At 39.3% G+C, this 25,509-nt stretch overlaps 1 protein-coding gene across 3 annotated transcripts in view; it reads right to left on the bottom strand.

Annotated features, from left to right (window-relative positions):
- Positions 1–25,509, bottom strand: part of col18a1b (collagen type XVIII alpha 1 chain b) — a 92,638-nt gene that overhangs the window by 30,328 nt on the left and 36,801 nt on the right. The window contains exon 1 of one of the 3 annotated variants that reach the window (XM_066687277.1): positions 8,297–9,225. The exons of 1 other annotated variant lie outside the window; for it this stretch is intronic. In XM_066687277.1, coding sequence (XP_066543374.1) covers positions 8,297–9,134 — 838 coding nt within the window. In that variant the 5' untranslated portion in view covers positions 9,135–9,225. Of the gene's footprint in view, positions 1–7,714; positions 8,081–8,296; positions 9,226–25,509 lie in introns of those variants that run through there. One more of the 3 variants, XM_066687278.1, reaches the window with a different exon arrangement.

The raw sequence follows: 25,509 nt of genomic DNA, 5'->3' as shown, positions 1-25,509 counted from the left end.
GTCAAATCCTGTGTGAGAACCTCCTTCCCTCAGCCAGGGCATTGAAAATGGGTCGTGGATGGGTATTCCAGCATGACAATGACCCAAATCACACAGCCAAGGCAACAAAGGAGTGGCTCAAGAAGAAGCACATTAAGGCCCTGGAGTGGCCTAGCCAGTCTCCAGACCTTAATCCCATTGAAAATCTGTGGAGGGAGCTGAAGGTTCGAGTTGCCAAACATCAGCCTCGAAACCTTAATGACTTGGAGAGGATCTGCAAAGAGGAGTGGGACAAAATCCCTCCTGAGATGTGTGCAAACCTGGTGGCCAACTACAAGAAACGTCTGACCTCTGTGATTGCCAACGAGGGTTTTGCCACCAAGTACTAAGTCGAAGGGGTCAAATACTTATTTCCCTCATTAAATGCAAATCAATTTATAACTTTTTTGAAATGCGTTTTTCTTGTTTTTTTGTCTCTCACTGTTAAAATACACCTACCATTAAAATTATAGACTGATCATTTCTTTGTCCGTGGGGAAACGTACAAAATCAGCAGGGGATCAAATACTTTTTTCCCCTCACTGTAGCTTCTTTATCGACCCCCATGGAATGACAACAAACAATATCTGTGTCTCTTCCTGTGTGGCTTTTGTGTTGTTTAAATGCTGGGTTGAATTTTACCATAACATGTCAGGACAAGAACTGTTGTAACCTTGAAGGGGAACCAAATAAAACTCTTTGAAATGAACAGTTTTGTTTAACCAGTATTCTATAGAAGTACATAAGTATTATATAGTTCATATAATGGTTTTTCAAATCTATTAATGCAATCAATATTACCAATGCAAATTGACATTTCAATTCAAATACATTATCTTGTGATTCTTGGATAAATCACACCGTGCAGATTCACATCTGTTTTTCCATTCAATGTAAGGTAGGTGTTTTGCTACCTAGCCAAATATAATGCATTTTTTCCAGTGCCAAAATATGTTAGATCTGGCCACTAATTCTGCTTTTATGTTTTATGCTTTTTCTTCCTTGTCCAGATCAGCCTTAAAACAGCAAACACTGCAAATTATTCCCAGGCAGATTAAACTAATACTGACATGGCTTAGTGGATGGGAAAGCCACCATATTTCCAGAACACAAAAGGTCTAAAAGGACACATTTCTACAGATGGAAGCTTAACAGTTTTCCACACTTAAATATGATTCTTCCATGGTACGGTCATCTGCTTTTTCATGTACTTGCCAAGCCTTTGCACATATTCTTTCGCTGGCATCATCATCTAGCCATGTATTTTACACATTCCAACTTCTCATTAGGACACAGTTCACCTATTATGTGTTCCAGATGTATACAACTAACACTGGGGAACTTTCAAAAGGTACAATCAGACTTTGTTGTACTATATGTAAATATTGTATTTGTAAACTAACTATGTATGCATATACACATTATATATATCTTTCTTAGAAGACCTATTATAGTTTATTATTAAACATCTAAATGAGAACAAGCGTAAAAGGAGCCTTTTCCACAATTGTTACGACACTATTAGCACACAATACGGAACACAGATTGTACCATAGGTCATGGGAATTTAGTTCTTGTGAAGGACCTCATTGCCACTTCAGACACCAGGACCCCCGTGAATACTGTGATATTCTGGACAACAGTATAGTGCCAGCATTGATAGCACACTTACCAATGTGTCATGTCATTAATCATCACTAGTGATGTCACTAAACTGGGGGTGTGGCACTGTTGTTAAATCACAAGAACACAGTTTTCATTTCATTTCATGTTTAATGTCTGATGCTTGTTTCTATGTCACTGAAATGCCAAATTCAAGAATATGAAGGCAAGTCCTCTTTGGGAGATGTACATTAATGCCTTCATGCTTTCAACATTGGCAATTACTTGCAATAACTTAGTAGCAGTCTGTCACAGTGCATTCCACAACAATTCTTGAGTAAATATTCCCGCCCGTTTCTTGGTTTAAAAATTAGTGCTTTAATTGGAATGCCTATTCAGGCATGATTCTCTTTCTCCACTTGTTAACCTTTGACAACTGAATAGATTACCTAGGTACTGAGCCAGAGGGGAGAAAAATCACTTCTAAAAGAGTAGGCAGGATTTATAGCCCCATTCTTAAATACCGAAACTGCGATGACCGTCTCTTGGTTTCTATGAAAACCAGCAGCGCAAAAGACTTTCCTCACCCTTTATTCCCAAAGATGAGAATCCCAAATATTTGAATATTCCATAGCAGACATTGTAATGGTGAGATTCTCAGCACATGAGTGGATATACAAGAACATTGTCAGTTGGGAATATCAAAGCATAACCTTCTTGCACTGACAGTGGGCTGTGGAACAGTTTTTTTTATGGAAAAATATTAAACATCTGGAAAAATCCGATTTACCATGCTGGACTTCAATCTCCATAGCTACCCTCAGCCCACAATCAAAACATCACTCCTAGCCTTAATCTTTTCTCATACTGTAATAAATAGCTTGCATTAGGGTTTTTCCAACACAGAGCCAAAGTTTAACTGCAAACACAAGACAACTGTAATCCTGCCCCACCCAATCGGGCACTATTGAGATAATAATAATAAAAGAAAACTCATGCCTCCCATATCACTAATGAAATTATCCAAACAAGATTAATAGGAAATTACTAATAATATGACATTTTATTAAGGACAATGCTTGTATGTATACTCAATTGCTGTGCTATCATTTTCCTTGCCTGAATTTGCACTTGGACATTTACTAAATATTTGATTGCTTAAAAATGCAACGCAACACTCTGTAAGAAATTGGACATTTCAGTGATGTAAGCTTAGTCAAACATCGGTTTATGGGTCTTCACTTCACACTCTTGTGTAGATGCTAAATGTACTTTGTATTGCGTGTTGATGGGGTACCTAGTACAAAGTTATCCTATAAAATAGTACCACACACATATAAGTGCATAAATGATCGTTTATATGGCAAATACTGTTATGCATTTATGGCGCTAGAGATTAACAGATCCAACCGCAATTTAAAATAACTGTTTAGTGGGAATGCAGCCTAATACTGGCAGACATTCAGGACTTACAATTACACACAGACAGCTATTTTTATTTTGTCAGAAATACCAGATTTATTCAACAATGGTTTATTTATACCTTTTTACTTTCTCCTGCACCTTTTGCAAGTCCTAATTTGGTAGGGAATATGAGGAAAGGCCAAATGCCCAGAACTTTGTTAGGATGCTAATGAAGCAGAAGGTACAGGGAAGCCAAAGCACATTTTCTCAAGCCTCGCGGACGCGTTGGCCAGCCGACGGGGAAACCAAGCCGAACAGGACTGAACTGGGGAACAAGGCAACTCACCATTACACTGAAAACTGAACACACACACACACACACACACACACACACACACACACACACACACACACACACATACACACACATACACACACACACACACACACACACACACAAACATAATGGATTCTGTATAGAATATGGAGGTCCTTCCTAATGTCATGTCTTTCCATTTAAATCCCAGGACACTAATCCAGATGAAGGCTCTACAGAAACAATGCATTTGAATTCAGGAGAACATGCATTGCTTTTATTATTTTGATTCTCAAACATGTCAACAGTCCCCATTTGACTCTTATAGTCTTTGAACTATAAAGGTCTTTACATATTAAAGGGCTAATGGGCGACTGATAATAAAGGAGTTGGGAGTAACAAATTCCTGCAAAACAATCAATATAAATACACCTATTAACACCCTGGCTCCCAAGAACCCCAAATCCAACCCCTCTCTTCTGTAATAGTTTTACAATACAATAAACTTTACTCTTATGGAGCACTTCACATTCCACACACTTCAGAGAGCTTGACAACTCAACTCCAAAAGCCTGATAAGTCAGTCCAAATGTCCAATTGGACTCTACAATGCTAGCCTTTCTCCTGATTTTTAATAGAATAGTAAAGACGTAGAGCAGAATGACTGAACATTTTATTGACTATAATTGCCCTAATTATTACAGAACTTTTTAAAGATGTCAGTGTTAATTCTGGGGTGCAGACATGTATTGTTTATTTTGTGGCTAGTATAAAAATATGTACTTAACCAACAGCAGGATTATAGTGTACAGTAAATTCTTCATAATAGACTTGTGTAGCATATGAAGGATGGCCAACAGCTTGGCTTTCTGGCTGGGGAAATGCTGCATTTTACAAGACTTATCCTTAATTGGAGGCCTGTGTAACTCACCATTTTAGTTGGCATGTTTGTTGAAGGGTATGTAAAGTTTCCCAAGCCCGAATATGTGATTCCACTATGCAAGTACGACAGAAAAAAGATCAGCCAACAGATGGCTGATTTCAAATCACATTAAAGTCCTGCTTGGAATGGTAACAATTTTATGACACAATGTCTTTCGATAACACCAGCCGGCCCCCCCGCCCTCTCTCAAACTCCCTGTTGGCTAGACAAGAAAATACTCCTAATGTACAGATGTGAACCACTTGACCCTACAAAACAGACAGCTGTATTTTATCCCGCACAAAGGAGGCTTTCTTGACTGAATTTTTCTTTCTACTGAAGCAAATACATTTAATTGCTCATCTAGAGAGAGACACACAGAGAGAGAGGATACTTATCTCGGCAGAAATGTTGTAAAATATGATGCCCCCCACCCGTGACCCAAGGCAGAGGCATATATTGCCATCTTTTGTGGTACCACTCAGAGACTGTCTTGTGCAAAAGACAAAAGAACTGCTCACCATTTATCTAATTTATAGTACACAATTAGCACAATCTTTCTGAACTGCCCTTTCTCCTTCATGCCTACCCTCAGCCTTTTTAAGAAATCCAGAATAATTGTTACATCATAGTTCATAATTTCTTGTAGAGAAGCCAACAAAGAAAGTTTGACTTTCTCACAAACGTTACTTGAATCAAAAATCATGCTTTTTTTCATGATCATGAAAGGTTTCTCGACAGAAGCTAGAGGAACATGAGTTTTTTTATATATATATATATATATATAGAGAGAGAGAGAGAGAGACAGAGAGAGAGAGAGATAATTGTGTCCTGTAGACAGGTTGTTCTTTGGTTATGAGCTATGAAGAGTACTGAAACTAAGGCCAGGCTAGCAAACCAATTGAGCAACAACGTGGATTGGTGTGCCCGGAGTAAATCTTATGAAAGTTGATACTGTAATTCTACAGCACAAACAAGAACAAAGAAAGATCAATGCAGGCTATAAAGCCTCCTTCAACAAAGTATTTTGATGTATTTTTTACAAATCGCCCAAGGAAATTGGGTATTCATGCAGCTCAAAAACAGAGAAGTCAAGTTTGGACTTGGACAGCATGCTGCAGTCCACCTAATGAAGCCACAGGACAGACAAATAAGTGCTAAGCTATTGCTAATGCCACAATATAACAGTTTCTTTGTTTAACCAAAGAGTATTATTATACAGTGAGAAAAGATGATCAACGTGGTTTGTTAAAAGTAATACAAATAAAATAATCATCAATAACAATTATTTTTTTCACATCTTTCAGGTGCTTAGCACAAATAGATTTGCAAACATCTACCAAAGATCAAATAGCATGCTTCCAAATATATTAAAAGATCACGTTACATGAACGTCATGAATATTTGTGCTCATTATCTTAAAATCAAGACAAAACTCAAGCAAATTCCAATGCAGAGCAATAAAAACGGTATAGGCAAGCACACTGCTGCTCAACTCACTGCAAGTTAAATTTCCTTAATACAATGTGAATTTAAACTAACCAAATGATGCAGAACAAATTCATTCACACATTTAAGATATTAGTTTACACCATGTATAGTGTTTAACATTTTAAACCAGATGAAAAGTAAAGTACAAGCATTTGGCACAGGCGTTTATAGCTTTTGGCAGCCATCTACAGTACTCCATAATACAACTTGCAAAGACTATCCATCTGCATTAGCAGAAAGTTATGAGTACTGAATATTATAAAAAAAGAAAAGTGAGTTAAGTAAGTAAATCTTAAGATATTATGTAATACATAAAAGTAAAGGCATGAACTATAGAAGTGGCAAATGACAGATCTATATAAACACTTGAATATCTCAAAAACTAGTAAAGTAAGTAAAACATATATAAATCAAATATAGTAAAATAAAATTATGGCTTTATAAAAACAATGAAAAATGTTTAGCTAATTCCCAAAATAGAATAACCTGTTGCATAGCTAGCTGTCTCTTAAATAGCATGCATGCATCAAGTGCAAAACACCTTCAGAGCCTAGCCCCTATGTCAAGAGGGCATAAACTACACATGCACCAGTCAGAAATGGGGAACTAATTGCTAATTCACCATTCAGAAGACCTTCTAAAAGGGAATGGTCCATCTGCAAACACCAAGCATAGGACAAAAAAGGGTAAAGAGTTTTTATAAGAGGGAACAAAAGTGCTTTTAAAATATAAACAAAAATGCCACTGAATGAATAGAACATATGCCAGATGATGTCCACACTGAACAATCTTAACCCCAAACGTACAGCAAGGAAACCCTTTATATTAATCTTGTATTCGGCTTAAACCAACCAAAGAAAAACAACAGGATTGCCTCGATAAATATAACTGACTTGAATAGAGGTCAATGACATACAGTTTGTATGTATGAATCAGTGTAATCAAGTGAAAACATGAAAAGACTCCTTGATGTCCATGTTCAAAAAGAGTTTACTGTTTGAGAAAATGTATCAATATAATAATATTAAAAGAAAAATGTCACATGTACTGGAAGTACTTTCAAAACAAAACATGTTTTGCCTCATCTGAGTTTCATCCAAGTTTCTAGATGTATATAAAGTTATTAAAATATGTCTGACAACTGCATGAAGGAAATCACTCTGTTTCGATGTCTGATTTCAGTTTGAAATGGCTCATCAATTTGCAAGACAGAAATGTTTTTCATGGGGCATTCATAGCATTTAAAAAACAGTCAAAGGAACTAGTGGTAAGCCACCTTATATTGGCTTCATGAACTGATAAAAGGACCCCCTTAAAGGTTCCCTAAAATCTACATGCAGAGAGGTTATATACTGTATACTGAAGTAGTAAAATACAATGGGTCAGAACACTACTTACTGGAGAAAAAACTAAATATTATCTGTTTAAATATGGTAACGTTTAAACGTAGCTTCAGATCTGAGGCCACAATAAAAAAGTTTGCTCAGTTATGTCACAACACAAGCCTACATCGCATTGCCTTTTGTAATGTAGACTGCCCTAACATACAAAATACAGTCTGCCTTCAAGAAACATTTACATTGTTGCAGGCAGCTCAACTCACCTTACTTTTCAAAAACTTTAAACTGCTTGCTTTAAAAATCAACAGAACAACCTAATACATGTATATACATATTTGTATTCACATTGGTTATCGGAAAGTGTGCTAAAGACATGCAGGTGGCATGCCATGTTAATCAACTGAAGCCCTGTGCACTTAATAAAAAAAATATATGTTACACATTCTTGAAAGGATCTCCTATAATCAAATGTTTTCAGTGTGGCAAGCAATAGTAAAGTGGGGCTTCAGGGATACCCCTTCCCACCCCGCACCCCCACCTCATAAGATAGAAGACACAAAGACAGACAGGTGGGCACTGAATTAAAATGCATCCCAGAGATGCATCTTAACCAGCGTTTACCTTGTGTGTTACTAACTGACAAGCACTGATACCCATGATCCTTCTCAGGGAGAGAGTCGCACGACACTGGCAGGTGGCCCTCACGGAGGTGCGTCCAGCAGCCGTCACGGAGGGTCTCACAGAAATCGCGGCAGGGCACAGCCGGTGCCAGGTTGCCCGCCTCACACCTAGGCACCAGCAGCAAGCAGAAAAAATGCTCCAAGCTACGGTGGCAGTGAGATCGCAGGAGCCCCGCCCACTCATGCAAAGTGGCCTGGATCTCCACCACGCTGCTGTGATTCAGGAAATTGGGCAAAGCAAAACTGTCAATGCCCATCTGGGTGCAAAAGGGCAAATCAGCAACCATGGGCAAGCAGCGGGAAGATCCCAGGAAAGAGACATTGCTATCTACAAGAGATTCTGCACTTTTAGTAGGGGTTAGTAAAGAAGAGTAATTACCAGAGAAACCCGCCACTTGATGAGTTGCATTCCAGCTTAACCCAACAGAGCTAGCATTACTATCTCTACTCAAGTTGGTCCCGGCTATCCCAAGATGATGAGAGAAATTAAGGTTTTGGCTTGACTGGTTGATGCTATGGTTACCCGTGTAGCTAGTAAAATTCCCCTCAGTTGTTTCATTGTAAATGTCCATCGCAGTTGGCAAAAGCTCGTCTTCCGCCTGCTCAAGCTCCTCCACCAACTTCCCACTGTGCACACTGCGATTTGCTGGTAAATCTTGCATATCAGAGAGATTTCCCACTGGTAAAAACCCTCCAGTAGTGACACTGCCATCATAAATTGTGTCGTTTCCCCTTGGTGGAAGCTTGTCGTTGTCCTCGCTCTCTCCCATTGAAGATCCATCTTCTCCATCCCCAGAAGTATCCCAGTTCCCAGCTTCCACACCCTCTACCAGCAAAGTGCCATTAATAAGGCTGGGTCCCTGAAGCGAATGCGTGGTAGGCGGCAGAGAAGAAGTCGAAACCTTTGATTCGGTGATGACCTCCGGTTGCCTGGTAACAGGAGAAGTCGTGACCCTGTCTGTCATACGTCCATCAGTCCCAGCTTCTGTGACTTCCGGGGGGGTGGTTGGCACTTCTTGTGTAGCGATGGTCAGCTTGGGGCCCTCTGTATCGGTGCTTTGGTCCCATGTCTGGACAAAGTTGCGTATGCCACTAGCTACTTCAATTATTTCCGCACCCACTCCTGCAAGGTTTTCCTCTTGCTCCTCACCCTCTGTGACCGCGATGGGAGTTGTCCCCAAGCTCGCAGTGTTTTGGGTTTCCTTCTCAGTCCCGAGGAAGGTGTTTGTTTCCAATACCGGGGCATTTGTGGTCGTCTTATCGTCTGAACTGCTCCACCAGTTGAACCACTGGGCACTGGAATGGCCAACTGAAGCCAGTATGATCAGGGAATAACCCAACATGCTCCACAAGTTCGCCATGAGACACACTTAATCACTCGGTCACTCTCTCAGGGTCCCACTGCTACCATTCACATGCCCTATACTGCTTCACAGCTTGCACTCCCCCTCCTAACTAGCAGCAGCAACACCAGGGAAAGCGAGTGAGGGAAATGTTAAAAGAGGAGTGTCCTGCTCAATGGGGAAAGAAAAAAACCAACACAAACACAGACTGTCTTATTGGTTGCTCTCTACCCCCCCACCACCCTTCCTCCTGCCTCCTTCTGGTGTTAACTTTAAGTTCTACTTTAGATAGAGCTCCTAAAAATACAACTTCTTACTACAAGTGAATGTTCCGGGTTATTCGAGTTTCAAAGACTAAATTCTCACCCTCATCCAAAAAAGGAAACAGCCATATTACACCTTTGCAACAAAGGCATAAAACCAAAAGGGGAGGGGGGTAATGATAGCTGAGCATTTTAAGTATTCAGTTTCTGCAAAAAAGTTAATGTTAACTATAAATAAGCAATTGTAAATTACTTATCAAATGCATCATGTGCGATCTCTCTCTGCAAAACAATGGCTTTTTTGTTAGGGGGGAAAAAGATGCCGTGATTTATTATTTACATATTTTGAAATTAATAACAGACTTCAGCAGGGGGGGGGCTGTATTTAAAGAATCATTGTTTTCTGCTGCCAAGAGACATTCCAAAGGCAAATCTGAAAGATCTTCTAGCACCCAGTAATTTTGTGTTCTACTGATATAAGTGCCTTCAGGCAGTTAGAAAGTGCCACAATATGTATATATACACTTACACATTTGATCTATTATGGTATATGTATACACACATATATACATACACACATAACTACACAAACGTATATTGAGGATCAGTTTTCTTCCAAATTAATTTCATTTTATTGAAAATCTCAGTGTAACTAATACATTACCAGTGCTCATGTCATTCCCAATGCAGGACTACTGCGTCTGTTTATGAAGGCACTTAGTGGGGACTCTAAAGCAATTCCCTAACTTTGACACATCCATCCCCAGCCATAATAAATCACTGTCTCCACATGTACCTCACCATTAATCTTAGGGTAAGCCCCATGCTTTCAGGTTTATGTTGCCGTTTGGTTCTATCCATCCTGAAATTCTTGCATAGACTGGCTCAGGCAAGACTACGGAGGTGGATGGCAACTCCAAAGGTGTGCTAATGGATGCTAAGTCTTCTAGATAAAGATGAAAGGGAAACGCCTGCATTGTTGTCTAAAACAAGACTTTTGCAAAGAAAAGAGCAATGTTTTGTCAGACTATATAGGGATGATATTGGTTTTGTGTGTGTCGCTTCTCTCATGCTCTATCCAGCGACTCTTTTTTTAGAAGTGTACTTTATACTGGATTGTTAACAGGACTACTTCAGGACTTCAGGACAGTGTTATCTTCAGGCACAGGCAAGACAAGTGCAGCTCAGAGTTAAGGGTTGAAGTTAAAATATATATATATATATATGAAGACTGTTTGTGAATTTTGTTTGATTACAGTTTTATGTAAAATGTAATGAAACTATGGACTACCTTCCTTCATAAAACCATTTAACAGGGACTTAAAGCAATAACACTCAATTGTAAACCGTTATTTGTGTATCTGTTGATATGACAAATGCTAGCTGTTGTCAAAATACCTTGGCAATGGTTGCTGAACACTGAACTGTGAAAATATGTAAAACAAATACCAGCAAACAAGTGAACAAAGAAGGAAGAAATGGGCTAACTTAGGTTCAAGTTTAAAAGAAAAGAAATTGAGAGAGAGACGAAGAGATAAATCCTCATCTCACAGAACCTCTGAGAATGACCCCTGATCTGGGCTGATAAGATCCCAAAAGGGCACCAAGTTGGAGCACAAAGGAATGTTGATTGATGTCAAGCCTACCCCCGGGATACGTGACCCAGCCGCACCCCTCAGAGGGATTAGCAATGATTGGTTAACATCCCAGACAGGCATTACTTAGAACAAATGCCAAGATGATGTGCATAAAAAAAAAAAATATATATATATATATATATATATATATATATATATATATATATATATATACATACACACACAGACACAAACCAGCCTGTACAATATGTGAAATAATCAGTTACACCTGCAACATACACTCACCTAAAGGATTATTAGGAACACCTGTTCAATTTCTCATTAATGCAATTATCTAACCAACCAATCACATGGCAGTTGCTTCAATGCATTTATGGGTGTGGTCCTGGTCAAGACAATCTCCTGAACTCCAAACTGAATGTCTGAATGGGAAAGAAAGGTGATTTAAGCAATTTTGAGCGTGGCATGGTTGTTGGTGCCAGACGGGCCGGTCTGAGTATTTCACAATCTGCTCAGTTACTGGGATTTTCACGCACAACCATTTCTAGGGTTTACAAAGAATGGTGTGAAAAGGGAAAAACATCCAGTATGCGTCAGTCCTGTGGGCGAAAATGCCTTGTTGATGCTAGAGGTCAGAGGAGAATGGGCCGACTGATTCAAGCTGATAGAAGAGCAACTTTGACTGAAATAACCACTCGTTACAACCGAGCTATGCAGCAAAGCATTTGTGAAGCCACAACACGTACAACCTTGAGGCGGATGGGCTACAACAGCAGAAGACCCCACCGGGTACCACTCATCTCCACTACAAATAGGAAAAAGAGGCTACAATTTGCACAAGCTCACCAAAATTGGACAGTTGAGGACTGGAAAAATGTTGCCTGGTCTGATGAGTCTCGATTTCTGTTGAGACATTCAGATGGTAGAGTCAGAATTTGGCGTAAACAGAATGAGAACATGGATCCATCATGCCTTGTTACCACTGTGCAGGCTGGTGGTGGTGGTGTAATGGTGTGGGGGATGTTTTCTTGGCACACTTTAGGCCCCTTAGTGCCAATTGGGCATCGTTTAAATGCCACGGCCTACCTGAGCATTGTTTCTGACCATGTCCATCCCTTTATGACCACCATGTACCCATCCTCTGATGGCTACTTCCAGCAGGATAATGCATCATGTCACAAAGGTCGAATAATTTCAAATTGGTTTCTTGAACATGACAATGAGTTCACTGTACTAAACTGGCCCCCACAGTCACCAGATCTCAACCCAATAGAGCATCTTTGGGATGTGGTGGAACGGGAGCTTCGTGCCCTGGATGTGCATCCCACAAATCTCCATCAACTGCAAGATGCTATCCTATCAATATGGGCCAACATTTCTAAAGAATGCTTTCAGCACCTTGTTGAATCAATGCCACGTAGAATTAAGGCAGTTCTGAAGGCGAAAGGGGGTCAAACACAGTATTAGTATGGTGTTCCTAATAATCCTTTAGGTGAGTGTATATTACATTGCAAATGCTCTGTAACAGTACATTTCAAGGCGATTCAGTTGAGAAGCTGCTCAAAGAAGAGTAAGATTTCAAAATACTTATTTCTTGTTTCCCTACTCAGCTCAATTCCACAGGAACTAAAAGCCTTAATGTGTGTAGGCTCGGCTCCCAAGGACAAAAGTAATTTAATTATTAGGAGAGTGCAGTTAACTGCCTCTTGACATTCCAGCATGCAAATATAGCATTCACACGCTTACACTCTAGCCCACAGCTGCCTTAGTCTGAAGCTCCCTAGCTGAGCCGGGCTTCCCATGGTATAACAATGCAATGAGCACAAAATAAAGCAATGGCTTCTGACTTAATGATTGTCAGCATTATTCAGATATAACTAGCATCACTGTCATCATTTCCACAGTTCACGATGGAATTTATAAATAAAGGTAGCGGAACACAAAAAAATACAAACAGCCCTTCAAAATTTCTTCAACATGAATAATGCCAACTACAGGTGGGGGAGAATTCCACTCTTTAAATCACTACTCTCCCAGACCATTGAACACACCAGGCCTCAGGTGGTTATATGTGAAGTTAGGTTGTTGGTCTCATCCTCATCCAAAGGAGTAATTGTACAAGAGGTCACTCACTTCTGAAGTTTGTTTAGATACAAGTGGACAAGGACTGGTAGTGATGGAGATGCAACTATCTTGCAAAAGGATTCTCCAAGATGGTGGTAAGACACTGATCTCCATTTGTATGCTAAATACCATCATAAACATGAATAAATTCAACCTAGTGCAGGAGAGTGAAATCCTACCACAAGAACAATAATAATAAGTTAAACCATGAACCAAACGAATACCAAAATGGAATGTGCTACATAAATCTCTTCAGTTACCCCAGTAGCTCTTTCCCCACATTTGTATTTAAGACCCTTAAGAGAGCTTCCTCGAGTGGCTGTCCATCCTCCACTGGTGGCTTCTTTATTTTCATTCCTTGACTGCTGAAGACGTGTGGCCAAGTCATGAGCACAGATCATCTCTCTGCAGGATTACAGACCTCTCATCTGGCTGTTTTCTTTGGCTGGCAGAGAGCCTTTCACATCTGCGTGTGATAAAGTGCTAAATACAGTGAATACACTTGAGTATATGTACTGTACTGACCACCCCACTGCTATACTGCATCTCCAATAAAGGGAACATCCTTATATATTCTTTTATATACTTCGAGTGGAAAGTTCTGGTTTAACAATCCTGCTGGATCTTTTAACAATTAGCCTAGCACCAAGTTTTTTTCATAGTAAAACCATGTAGGAACTGTGAATTGATGGTAAGCTCCAATAAAGAGCTAATTATATAAAACGATGTAATTTCTTTATGTAATTTTAAAGTGTTGAACGTTTCTCATCAGTCTCTTCTCATCATCTTCGAATGAATGCTCTGGACACGTGATTGGTCTTAAACACTGCTTTTTATCAATGTTCAATTCCCACCCTGCCGAATGACATTCAGAATGAAAAATGATCCAAAAGAACCAGGAAAATACTGCATTTTGGTATAGATGGAAGCTTCTATTTTTAATGTAAGAATACATTCAGAAATGTAAAATGTTGCTCTGCTACATCTTACCTTAACAAATCCTTCCTATGATTATAATACGTAGATAAGTGTATATCTATACACTTACAAAAAAATAAACAAAAAGGATTTCTTTCACTGCCATTTCTACATTTTTAAATATTAGAGGCATATGATTTTTACTTAAAAACACCTGCGTATCGGTTCAGTCAGGGGAAACATCTCAGCTGTTTCTTTTTAAATGCAACTTCTATAAAAATGTTAGTAGTGGAATAATATATGAGGAGAAGCAAGAAGCCATGCTGATGTTGGTCTTAACAGCAGTAGAACAGTAGTAAGAATTTCCAAGATTTCCCCATATGGTTTATTTTTATTATCACCAGATAATTATGTGACAAGTACAGCATGTGTAAAGACCAAACCCATAACAGTTGTCTGTAAAAAAATATATATGATGTGTTCCATTTAAAACTGTACAGTAGTTTATTCTAAACTAAGTCACAGGGCCAGAGGGCATAAATAGGGGTGCCTGGTTCCCGAGCGAGTCAGTTGTGGGGAGTTCAGAGGAGTGCGGAGTGAGTTAAGTACAGACAGAGGACTGAGAAAGAGGGTCGCTCCAGCCTGACAGTACACTGTGCTCAAACCCTGTGTCCCCCTCCATTATTTGCTGTGATTGGAAAAACTTAAAGTCGTTAAATTATTTTAACTTTCACCCAACTATTTAAGGGACTATTTTGATTAATTAACTGGAAGATGTTGAAATACTCCAAGATTTAATGCATGTAGACACTTTCCATATATATATATATATATATATATATATATATATATACATACATACACACACACACACACACATACATACACACACACACTCACCTAAAGGATTATTAGGAACACCTGTTCAATTTCTCTAATGCAATTATCTAACCAACCAATCACATGACCGTTGCTTCAATGCATTTTGGGGTGTGGTCCTGGTCAAGACAATCTCCTGAACTCCAAACTGAATGTCTGAATGGGAAAGAAAGGTGATTTAAGCAATTTTGAGCATGAAATGATTCGACCTTTGTGACATGGTGCATTATCCTGCTGGAAGCAGCCATCAGAGGATGGGTACATGGTGGTCATAAAGGGATGGACATGGTCAGAAACAATGCTCAGGTAGGCCGTGGCATTTAAACGATGCCCAATTGGCACTAAGGGGCCTAAAGTGTGCCAAGAAAACATCCCCCACACCATTACACCACCACCACCAGCCTGCACAGTGGTAACAAGGCATGATGGATCCATGTTCTCATTCTGTTTACGCCAAATTCTGACTCTACCATCTGAATGTCTCAACAGAAATCGAGACTCATCAGACCAGGCAACATTTTTCCAGTCTTCAACTGTCCAATTTTGGTGAGCTTGTGCAAATTGTAGCCTCTTTTTCCTATTTGTAGTGGAGATGAGTGGTACCCGGTGGGGTCTTCTGCTGTTGTAGGCCATCCGCCTCAAGGTTGTACATGTTGTGGCTTCACAAATGCTTTGCTGCATACCTCGGTTGTAACGAGTGGTTATTTCAGTCAAAGTTGCTCTTCTACCAGCTTGAATCAGTCGGCCCATTCTCCTCTGACCTATAGCATCAACAAGGCATTTTCGCCCACAGGACTGCCGCATACTGGATGTTTTTCCCTTTTCACACCATTCTTTGTAAACCCTAGAAATGGTTGTGCGTGAAAATCCCAGTAACTGAGCAGATTGTGAAATACTCAGACCGGCCTGTCTGGCACCAACAACCATGCCACGCTCAAAATTGCTTAAATCACCTTTCTTTCCCATTCAGACATTCAGTTTGGAGTTCAGGAGATTGTCTTGACCAGGACCACACCCCTAAATGCATTGAAGCAACTGCCATGTGATTGGTTGATTAGATAATTGCATTAATGAGAAATTGAACAGGTGTTCCTAATAATCCTTTAGGTGAGTGTATATATATATATATATATATATATATATATATATATATATATATATATATATATATATATATATATATATAATTTTGTCCCAGTCTCTGAAAGCAATACAAATTCAACATGGTTAACAATTAAGAGGCACTTCCTAATCAGCTGATGAATGACAAGCAATTTATCTCCAGACTAACTTAGGTTAGTTAAAATATAACTCTGACATTTAAAGAGCAATAGAGTAAGACAATCGTCCATCTGTGAAATGAGGCACAGTGAATTGCATCTTAAAGACTTTTTTGGGGGGGTCCAGTAAATACTTGAAAATATGTAATTAATAGTCTACATCAGAATAGGTAGAATTGTACATTTAAGGAATTAACAAACAAAGAAACAAAAAATCAAGGAATCAAGGCTCTCTTGTAATTATGTCTAAAGTACACAAAGCAACATTCATTTTTTATGTAATTTTGTTAGTTTTGTTTTCCTATTTTGTTTTTTGACAGATGTGTCAGTACACCAGCTGACTTGCATTACACATTATACACACACCTACAAATGTAGATAAATATAGATAAAACTGTGTGGTATAAAATGCAAGCCATTATGTCCCATAATAAAGTCTATGGATTCTTCTAATGCTGCATATGCATTGAAAAGGCAGTTAACTGTTTTGCAAACTCTTTGAATCTATCCTTATTCTTCATCAAATTTTAGCCCATATATTCGCTTTATCATATCATAATCTACCTTAAATGTGCCTTCTTTGGATTCAGTCTAAGAAGCAAAGCAATGTTCTCTCTCTCTCTCTCTCTCTCTCTCTCTCTCTCTCTCTCTCTCTCTCTCTCATATATATATATATATATATATATATATATATATATATATATATATATATATATTACTGCATCAGCCAACAAAAATGCAGACTCCCAACTATGCATCTGTAGGAATCTGTCAATGGGGTTCACAGGTCACAACAGATTTCCCCATATTCAAAACAATCTTTCAGAAATAGGCCAGCTTTCAAACGCACCTAAAATGTTTACATTTTTCCGACTGCGGTGCACCCACAAGGAATAAACCTTCCTAATGATCCCTTTTAACTAATATCTGAGAACTTGTTGCAGCTTGTACCATCAGTGTCGGATGTCTTCATACATACATCACCGGACCAGGGCTCTCTCCACGATGATGTTTTTTTGGAGAGTTTTAATGGGAAATAGGAAAGAAACCATGACTACAAAGTGGATGAACTGGTAAAACCATATGGCATGAGTGGAGTTTGTGCATTTATTCAGGCTTTATCTTGCAAAATCCAACGACCAAAAGGTCCAAGAGTGTCACAGCAACACAGCCCTCCATCGCTGCAGTGAGGAGATGAAGTGTCCTGGGGAACTTCACTTGCTGTCCTACATTGCGGTGGCCATATTATTTTGGACAGCATAACTGGAAGTCGTGCATCACCCAACAGAAACAACTTCTATTATTCCTTCTCTGTATTCAAAGTTGCCTAGAAGAAATGAGAATAACAGCCTGCATCTGAGCTAGGTTCTTTTAAGTATGATGAAAAAGCACAAAATCAAAATCAGGTTAAGTTTCTAATTTGTATGGAGTCATGACATGTGACATGCTTATTACCATTTGTCCTTGTATAAAAATGACTTGCTTTGAAGCAGCAGATACGAAACAAAGACTAATTTGTGCTGGATGTTTTCTGCCTAAAACAGAATACTTTAATTTTTTCCCCGTCAGGAGAAATTATTTGTAGATCTTCTATAAAATCCTACAGGGCATTTCAGAACACCCAATATAGTTTATCTTGTGACCATGGGTATGGCACAGGCATGGCCTATTGTCAGGGGAAATAGAACTATGCAAAATATAGCTACATCTTGTAGTCTATGGTCTAAAGTCTAGCAGGAGACGGTCTCCAACACGTAACTCAATGTCAGCCCTTGGCAAGGCAGACAACTTAATTTCCAAAGAGCTGAGAGAATGAAAACTAGTTCTAAGCCTAAGACACTCATATTGGCCTCTTTCTTGAAGCTCAGTCTGCTTGGCTTACCCTTTTTAGAAGTACATTTTATTCTGCAGCTCTCGAAACTCCTGTTCAGTCTTGCTGTGTCTACCCTTTCAATGCCATGTCACTATTGGCATATGTCCCTCTACCTTCATCCAGTAACTCTCTACCCAAACCCAGTGTTCATACTAAATTAAATAAAAACAATGAAAGACCTCAAACATTAAGCTCAAAGACCAGTTTAAGAGGGGACAATGCTGTGATTGTACAAGTACAAGGAGAGTTCATTTCCAGCAACACTACATTGTGTACAGCTTTCCTTGAATGGTCACACATAGCACATCGCATTTTACGTGGAGGGGGGGACTGAAGATGTATAGAATGACAGGTACACATGCAACAATCCTGAGCAATTTGTATCATTACAACACTATTTGCCAGTACACTATAAACACATATGCAACATCTCTTTTCGTAAGTGAATAATTTATTAAGCCTTCTGAAATTAACTGGTTTACAGTACGTCAGAATGCCAAATTACATATTTCCACCCCTCCTTTTATTTCCACAACAGCTGTGAGGCCGTTATTAACTTTGCAGGAGCAGTAGCAAATTCAATTTGACTGATTTCATGTGTGGTTCCTCTACCAGCCGCTATGCTTCATTATGGGCTCGTCTGTGAGAACTGCATTGTTCACAGGTGGCGTTTCGTTTCTGCCTGGTGCTGATCGAAGACCATCCCCAGAAAGGATTTATTTCCCCCCCTTATTTTGCTTTTCCCAGCCACTAATTCCAGAAGTTCATATTTCTCCAAGACCTCACACACCCATGGTTCCCTGTAGATGCAACCAGCCTTATGTTAGCTTACTGTCTACAGTCAGCTGTGCAGACACCCGGGCGTTCCAGCTGTTTTCACAGAGGCTGTAACCCTAGATGTGTTCCATGCAGACATTTCACCGACAGCATGAACCAGCCTGGCCTCTTTTCCACAGCTGACAACCTTCTACAACCGCAACGTACTGCAGAACTGGTCATGGTGGTTGTACAACACCAAGGAACTTTGCATGGTTGGTTTACACAGTGTTTTCCAAAGAAAGCAGAAAAAAACATGACCTTTTAAAATAAAAACTTCAGGTGGCCTGGGATTTTATTGGACAGGGCTGTAGACCATAAAATAAGGGGGGAATTCTGGACCACACAGGACAGAGTTTGTTTAAAAGTAACCCTCTGGCCAAGTTATTCTTAAAAGGGCAGCAAGCCTTGCCTCCCATAATCCGTTAGCTTAATTTATGCTTTTTCCCTCTAAATGAGGCAGAATGTATTCTTTTGCACCAAAGAAGCCACAATCCATCCTACAAATCAGTCTTCACTTGTTGGCTGATTATCTCTGGTAACACAAAAATCTAGTGATTAAGATAACTCAGTAATCCCAGACCTTTGTCAATAAAGCAGTAATAATTATCTCTATGTGAAAAATGAAGTGTGTAACTCAATCAGTTACTTGCTTTCCATGACATCTTTTAGATCATATATCCAGTCTCACACAGTGTGGCTACTCACAGAGAAAGATTTTGCATGGATTCCTCAAAACTGTCAGTCTATAGACCTGATACACTCAAGTATGCAAGTTGTGGTTCAACAATATATTGCACCATGTTCACCCTCATTTGAAATAAAGTAGCAGTGTGAAGAAAAGGCAACTTGATTTGCACTACATCTGGAGTAATGCGACTCATAAAAAGCAAAGATGAAACACATTGCATGTAAGCAGAAATTAAAACGTCTGAATAAATGAGATGTAAATGAGATTGCTCTTGTATATTCTGAGGACTCAAAGGGAGCAACTGTCTTGCAGTCTAGTCTGTGTGGGTTGGAATTCCCTTCCCAAGACCAGGCTCACAATTAACAAAAACTCAGGGACTCAAACACACACTAGTGCAGTAGTGCTGTGCACCGACTCACTGCACAAGCATTTTAAATAACAACCTGTTGTGGTTGAACAGGCCTATTTGTGACCTATAAAACCTGCCTACAGTAGAGAATGTCACTGGAAAGTCATAAAAAAATACCTTGCTCTTCGGGAACTAGTGAGCACATGACCTCGCCAAAGAAAAACAGTTAGCAGTTCAGTAAAACACAACATTCATTCCATACCTTAAAGTCAAGTGAAAAGCATGATATATAAGCCTCCACAAAGCTGGGAGTATTACACATTGTTTCAAAAAGAGTACCTTTGACAACATGTCATGGCCTATTCAGAGTCCTGACATCTATCCTGATTAACTAAAACACTGAATGAAGAGACGGGACAGACCAAGATCTCTCACTGTACCAGAAACTGCACTGTGGGAGGAATGACAGAATTCCTCTGCCCATTCCAATGCCCAGACTCATTAAAGTCAAAGCCACTCTCATACACACTGTGAACAAATGTCTTATACATCCAATACAGTGAGTACAAATAACAGTTTAAACACTGTAGTTAACATGACAGGAAATTGTGCTATTTCCACCAAACAGAAGAAACAGTACAAAACAGTAGTCTCCAAGGCACTTTGAACAATGAAAGCAATGCTGAATTTCCCAAAAATGAGTTAAATTAGTGGATTGACTTCACTTTGTCCTTGAAAGGGGCAGGAAGTGACTGAAATGTTAGCAGGGTGATCAGAAGAATATGACCTTGGCAAGAATGGGGCATTTTATTTCCATATTCACTAACAGGACTGCCTTAGTTTCATTAACACACAGATGTGTATATAAACAATAAAAACGACATCATTGTCCCAAAGCGGACATGGCTTGTGTAGATTGGCATGAAGCCATGTACGGGTGGAAGTATACACATGTGTAAAACAAAATCACCAGTTAAACCCGGCATGGCAACATTCGGCAAGGTTTCCCAAGAGCTTTCACGAGCCTGTGAGCCGTATAAATTATACAAGCATGAGGTAAGGTGGCAAATGATTGGCAGATTACAATGAGAACACAGGCAGAACTCAGAAGTACTTATAATGGAGTCACTTATCCCAAGACAGCTGTTCTCTTTCCAGCCAGGGTGAGAAAGCCTGGATCACAGCCAGGCTTCCACACCACACCAATTAAACTCTCCAGGCAGAAGCAGTTATATACAACAGGTATATGAATTAGAACTGAATTAATATATAATCAATTTATGGTTTTAAACAACGTTTGTTTGTTTTTCTAGCACATGCATGAAAGAAATAAGGGCCTATAATTCTATTTAAAAGTGTAAAAGTAAAAGCCTTATTTTAAATGTAAAGAAAACAAAATGTCTTTAAGCATTATGGGGGTCAGTAGTCATCTTTTAAGTACAATTTGTTTAATCCTTGCGATTCCTTAATCTCATTGACAACATCAGTTAGACAAACCCTATTTTCACCTTCTTCACAGGTAGCCAGGCTGTGTGGCTTCGGAACAATAGACTCACCATAGTGATCTTTACCCGGCTCTTCATTTTTTAATTATTGTTATTATTTCTGTTCTTCTTATCTGTCAATGGGAAAGAAAATCAGGCATTCCCCATGTAATGAAGATTGAGAGACTGTTTCAAATTACTGACACAAAGAACTTGTATCAACACATATCTGAGGAGGAAGGAAAGCCGTTCTGACGCATATCTTTCAAACCTTTCCTTGACTGGCTCGCCTAAACTAAACATATCCTGTATATAGTGCCCCGAAGCAACATGGCTATAGGGCATGACTGTAGTTTGCAGACATGCCAAAACATCACCTCCCCATGTGATGGCTGCTCACAAATGTCTTAATTTAGGCTTCTACTGAGGGGGACTTTTCCTCAGTGTCTGACAATGATAAAATACATTGTTTGCATTGTTTAATACTAAGGTTTTCTCCATTTGTAATTATTGAAACACAATCAAATTACAATGAGATACAAGCAAGTAAGATCACTCAAGTGGAAAAAACTAATTAAAAACAATGATATAATGTTAAACAAAATAAGATGTGCAACTGGAGTGGTTTCTGTTGTACAAAACGTACATAGGTTTACTTGGGTGCCATGAATTATATTAATACAATATGCTTGAGAGTTTTTTTTTAATTAAGAAAAAATGTACAATGCCAGCTTACAGCACATACATTATTAAAAGAATGCCACTGATAAAATATATGGCCACACAATGCAACCTCATCAATAACCTGTGACACCTCCATTGTGTTAATTGCCAAGATAACTAAAGTTCATTCCAAGTTTGGAATTCCATTGTTGCCTTTCAGAAGCCTTGGCAACAAATACATTATTATAGATCAACACTGATGTATGGTTTCTTTTGATGCTGTACATTTTAAAGGGTTGATTAATGATCTTTCCGTATGATTTTGTTTGATTTCTGGAAAGCATGACACTGCCCTCTGCTGTTGTCCAAAGAAATGAGAAGATTTCCAAAGGTCTATATGGAATTCCTTACCTTTCTACAAGACAAGATTTTTTAAATGTATTTGAATCAAAATGTATAAAGGAAATCAAAAGCAAAGAAATAATGAAATAATAATGACACTTTTCTTGCTTCAGTTTATGCTTTTGTTTTAGAAAAAATATATTACACAATTAGAACAGCCTTGGTTCAAACTCGGGAAGGTAGATGCTTATTCTGTGAAGTTTCTTTTGGAGTGTAGTATCGCAATAATACATGAAATGGCAATGAAATCAATACACAAAAGCAAAAGCACAATAGTAACCATGTTCAATAGCTATAATTTGACTCCTAATTAAAAAGAAACACCTAATCAATTTACCCATAGTAGAATTTAAAGGTCAAGACTAAATATAAAACATGGAAAACTCTATGTAAATGTCTCAATTTAGAAACCTAATGACAGAACCCCCTACACTATAGTGCCTCCTAGCACAATGTTAGTGAGGAGCAGGTGTTCAGAGAAGGCCTTTTAAAATGAGAAGCTACCTCGCCTTAACATGTTCATCTCCTGTCAGCAAACGATCACAATTCACGGTGGTACAGCTTAAGGCCACACAACAGCCATAGCTGAACAAGGGGATAGAAAATACATCTTGCATATGAGAGAAAATGGATGGTATTACCTACTGGATGACTAATACCCTCCCAGGATTGCTTATTCTAGAGATATCTCTCACTTTAGCCTTCTTAATTGTTACTAAGAAGAAAAAAAAATGCATTGTGGACATACCAAGGAAGTGAATATCCATAGATCTCTGACTGCAGAGGAAAGTGCCTTTTCAATTAGTGACTCCAGGGGAATCATGGTTCTACACATCCAAGAGTATTTGCTACAAATTGTTACAGAGATATTTCCTTTCCTAGAAATAAGGAGCATGGCTTATTACACGAGTTTCACAACAGAGCAATGGCAATGAATTAGGAAAACATTGATTAGTCGGACCGAAATATAATTATTCGCAGTGTATTCAGGAAATAAAGGAGAACTGGGGCTCCAGTAAAAAGGAGCCCAAAATATATGCCCTATAGCATTGCCAATTCAAACACCAACTGTGCCATTTACGCACTGTGGCAGGGAGTTGCCAGTGGCTGAGCAAATTTAGCAGGCAGTGGGTGGAGCAGGCTAAGGGACTCTTGGCCTGCCATGCAAAAGCAGGCTTTCCCTCTGACAGAGAGCTGCAAAAGCAGGCATTGAAGTCTCCCTGGAAGCTGCATCTGTGAGTTTCACTGCATTTCAAGAAGTGGAATAACATCACAAGCAAAGCAACTGGCTTGACTGGAATTTCCTTGCATGATGCACATGGATTTGCTTTCATTCTCCCAAACGTGTTGTGTTTCAGAGACTGGAAAAACAGTTGATGCCCCACTTGGGCAGAAAAGAGGAAAACATATATATTCTACATTTTTAATTTCAATAAAAATCTGCTCCCGGGATTTTTAACTTTCACTAATGCCCACCAAAGAGTAATGAATGAATGAACGTCAAACCCAGAAGTGTAATCAACAAAGCAACCACTGGAGGGCACTATAATATAAAAAAGCTCAGTAGACAGTTTTAGTCGAAAACATCTTCCCGACACAGCCAAATCAGACTTCACCAGTCAATGCAGTTTTTATTAGACCATTACCAGCTGAGAATGCATATAACATTGATGTAAATTCCTCTCGCTGACATTCCCACGCTGCATGGCAGTCTACTGGCACTGCTAACATCACATTGTGGGCACATTCCCTCAGAATATGTCAGCCAACTTTCAGGGGCATGAAAACCCAGGGGTTGAAAGAGGAGTGTGCAGCATCACAAGCAGCTACAGTATCCCAGAATGCTCGTCTCCCAGTGCAACTGCTTACTGTTCTACCTTGACCTTAAACACACTTCACTAAAACCCCTGCACTTTCTCTTTGACAACTGAGCTATAGGCTGTCCCTCTGTGGCAGGTGTCTCTCATGGCGACTGCTGGTTGGTGTCCCACTTCAGTTGGTTTCCTGGTTGCTCAGCTGTGCAGGAAAAACAAGTCCAACAAAAGAGGCACCTGTCCAAACATACATCTTTATAGACCTTTTAATAAGGCTCGTCAGTGGAGGACGTTTTATTTCCTGACACCTCTCTCAGACAAAGCCAGCTATTATTCCGGTGCAGAATTACCACAGTCGAATCGGAAAACAGGTGGCTTTTGCAAAACGCACGCACCCATCGCCTCCAGTACCACAACAGAGTGACATCAGTTTTCCACCTGACGTGTGCACATTCAGCAAGAAAGGTAATAAGAACAAAGCGACTGAATGTTATTTGGCTTAATACAACTTTCCCCTCTTATCATCGGGCACAGAAAAATCAAAAGTACTTCATGTAGTCAAGTGGAAATCACCACAATAAAGTTTGTGTGTGTGTGTTAACAGTACAGTGGCACTGGGAGCTCCAGCCAAACCAAAAGAAGCTACCAAACACAGTATGAGCTAAAACAGACGCATCCCAAGATGCAACACAGGCCCAGCTGAAATGACTAGCAGCGCCAAAAGGTCAGCCTGTTTCTGGTGGAAGCTCAGCGAACTGGATTAAATGTATACAAACGTCTGGAAAGTGAAGCCTTAACAACTAACAGGAAGATGAAAATGTCAGTGTAGCCTAAGTCATAACTCTCCCGTTTCCAATTAACTACATTTTATGGATTGTGGTGCAGCATAAGTAGAAGGTGTGTACAATTATAAACCTAATGCCTGATGACTAATTACTATCATGACTTTTGGGGTTTCCGTTAGCACTGCGGACAGTTTCCACTGAAGAAAACAATTAAGAAATGCATACAAGACATTCTTAAAAAGAATTCATTAAAAAAAAAAAATTCAGCAACATTTAGCCTAAAGTTTCTGACTGGCTGCTTCTGACCTTAATCCTCCCTGTGACATAGATCGGAGATTTACAATTTGTTAAGTGAAAAGGCATTTTCAAATGTATGATGACATCTTAGCCGTAAACAAATGTTTTCCATTAAACATTTTTCTGCCTCGTAAACATACCTGCTTAACCTCCTGGC

Source organism: Amia ocellicauda, chromosome 16 (assembly GCF_036373705.1).
Source record: "Amia ocellicauda isolate fAmiCal2 chromosome 16, fAmiCal2.hap1, whole genome shotgun sequence".
NCBI classification, from domain to species: Eukaryota; Metazoa; Chordata; class Actinopteri; order Amiiformes; family Amiidae; genus Amia; species Amia ocellicauda.
The sequence above is the reverse complement of the archived record's forward strand: the minus strand, read 5'-3'. Positions and strand labels throughout refer to the sequence as shown.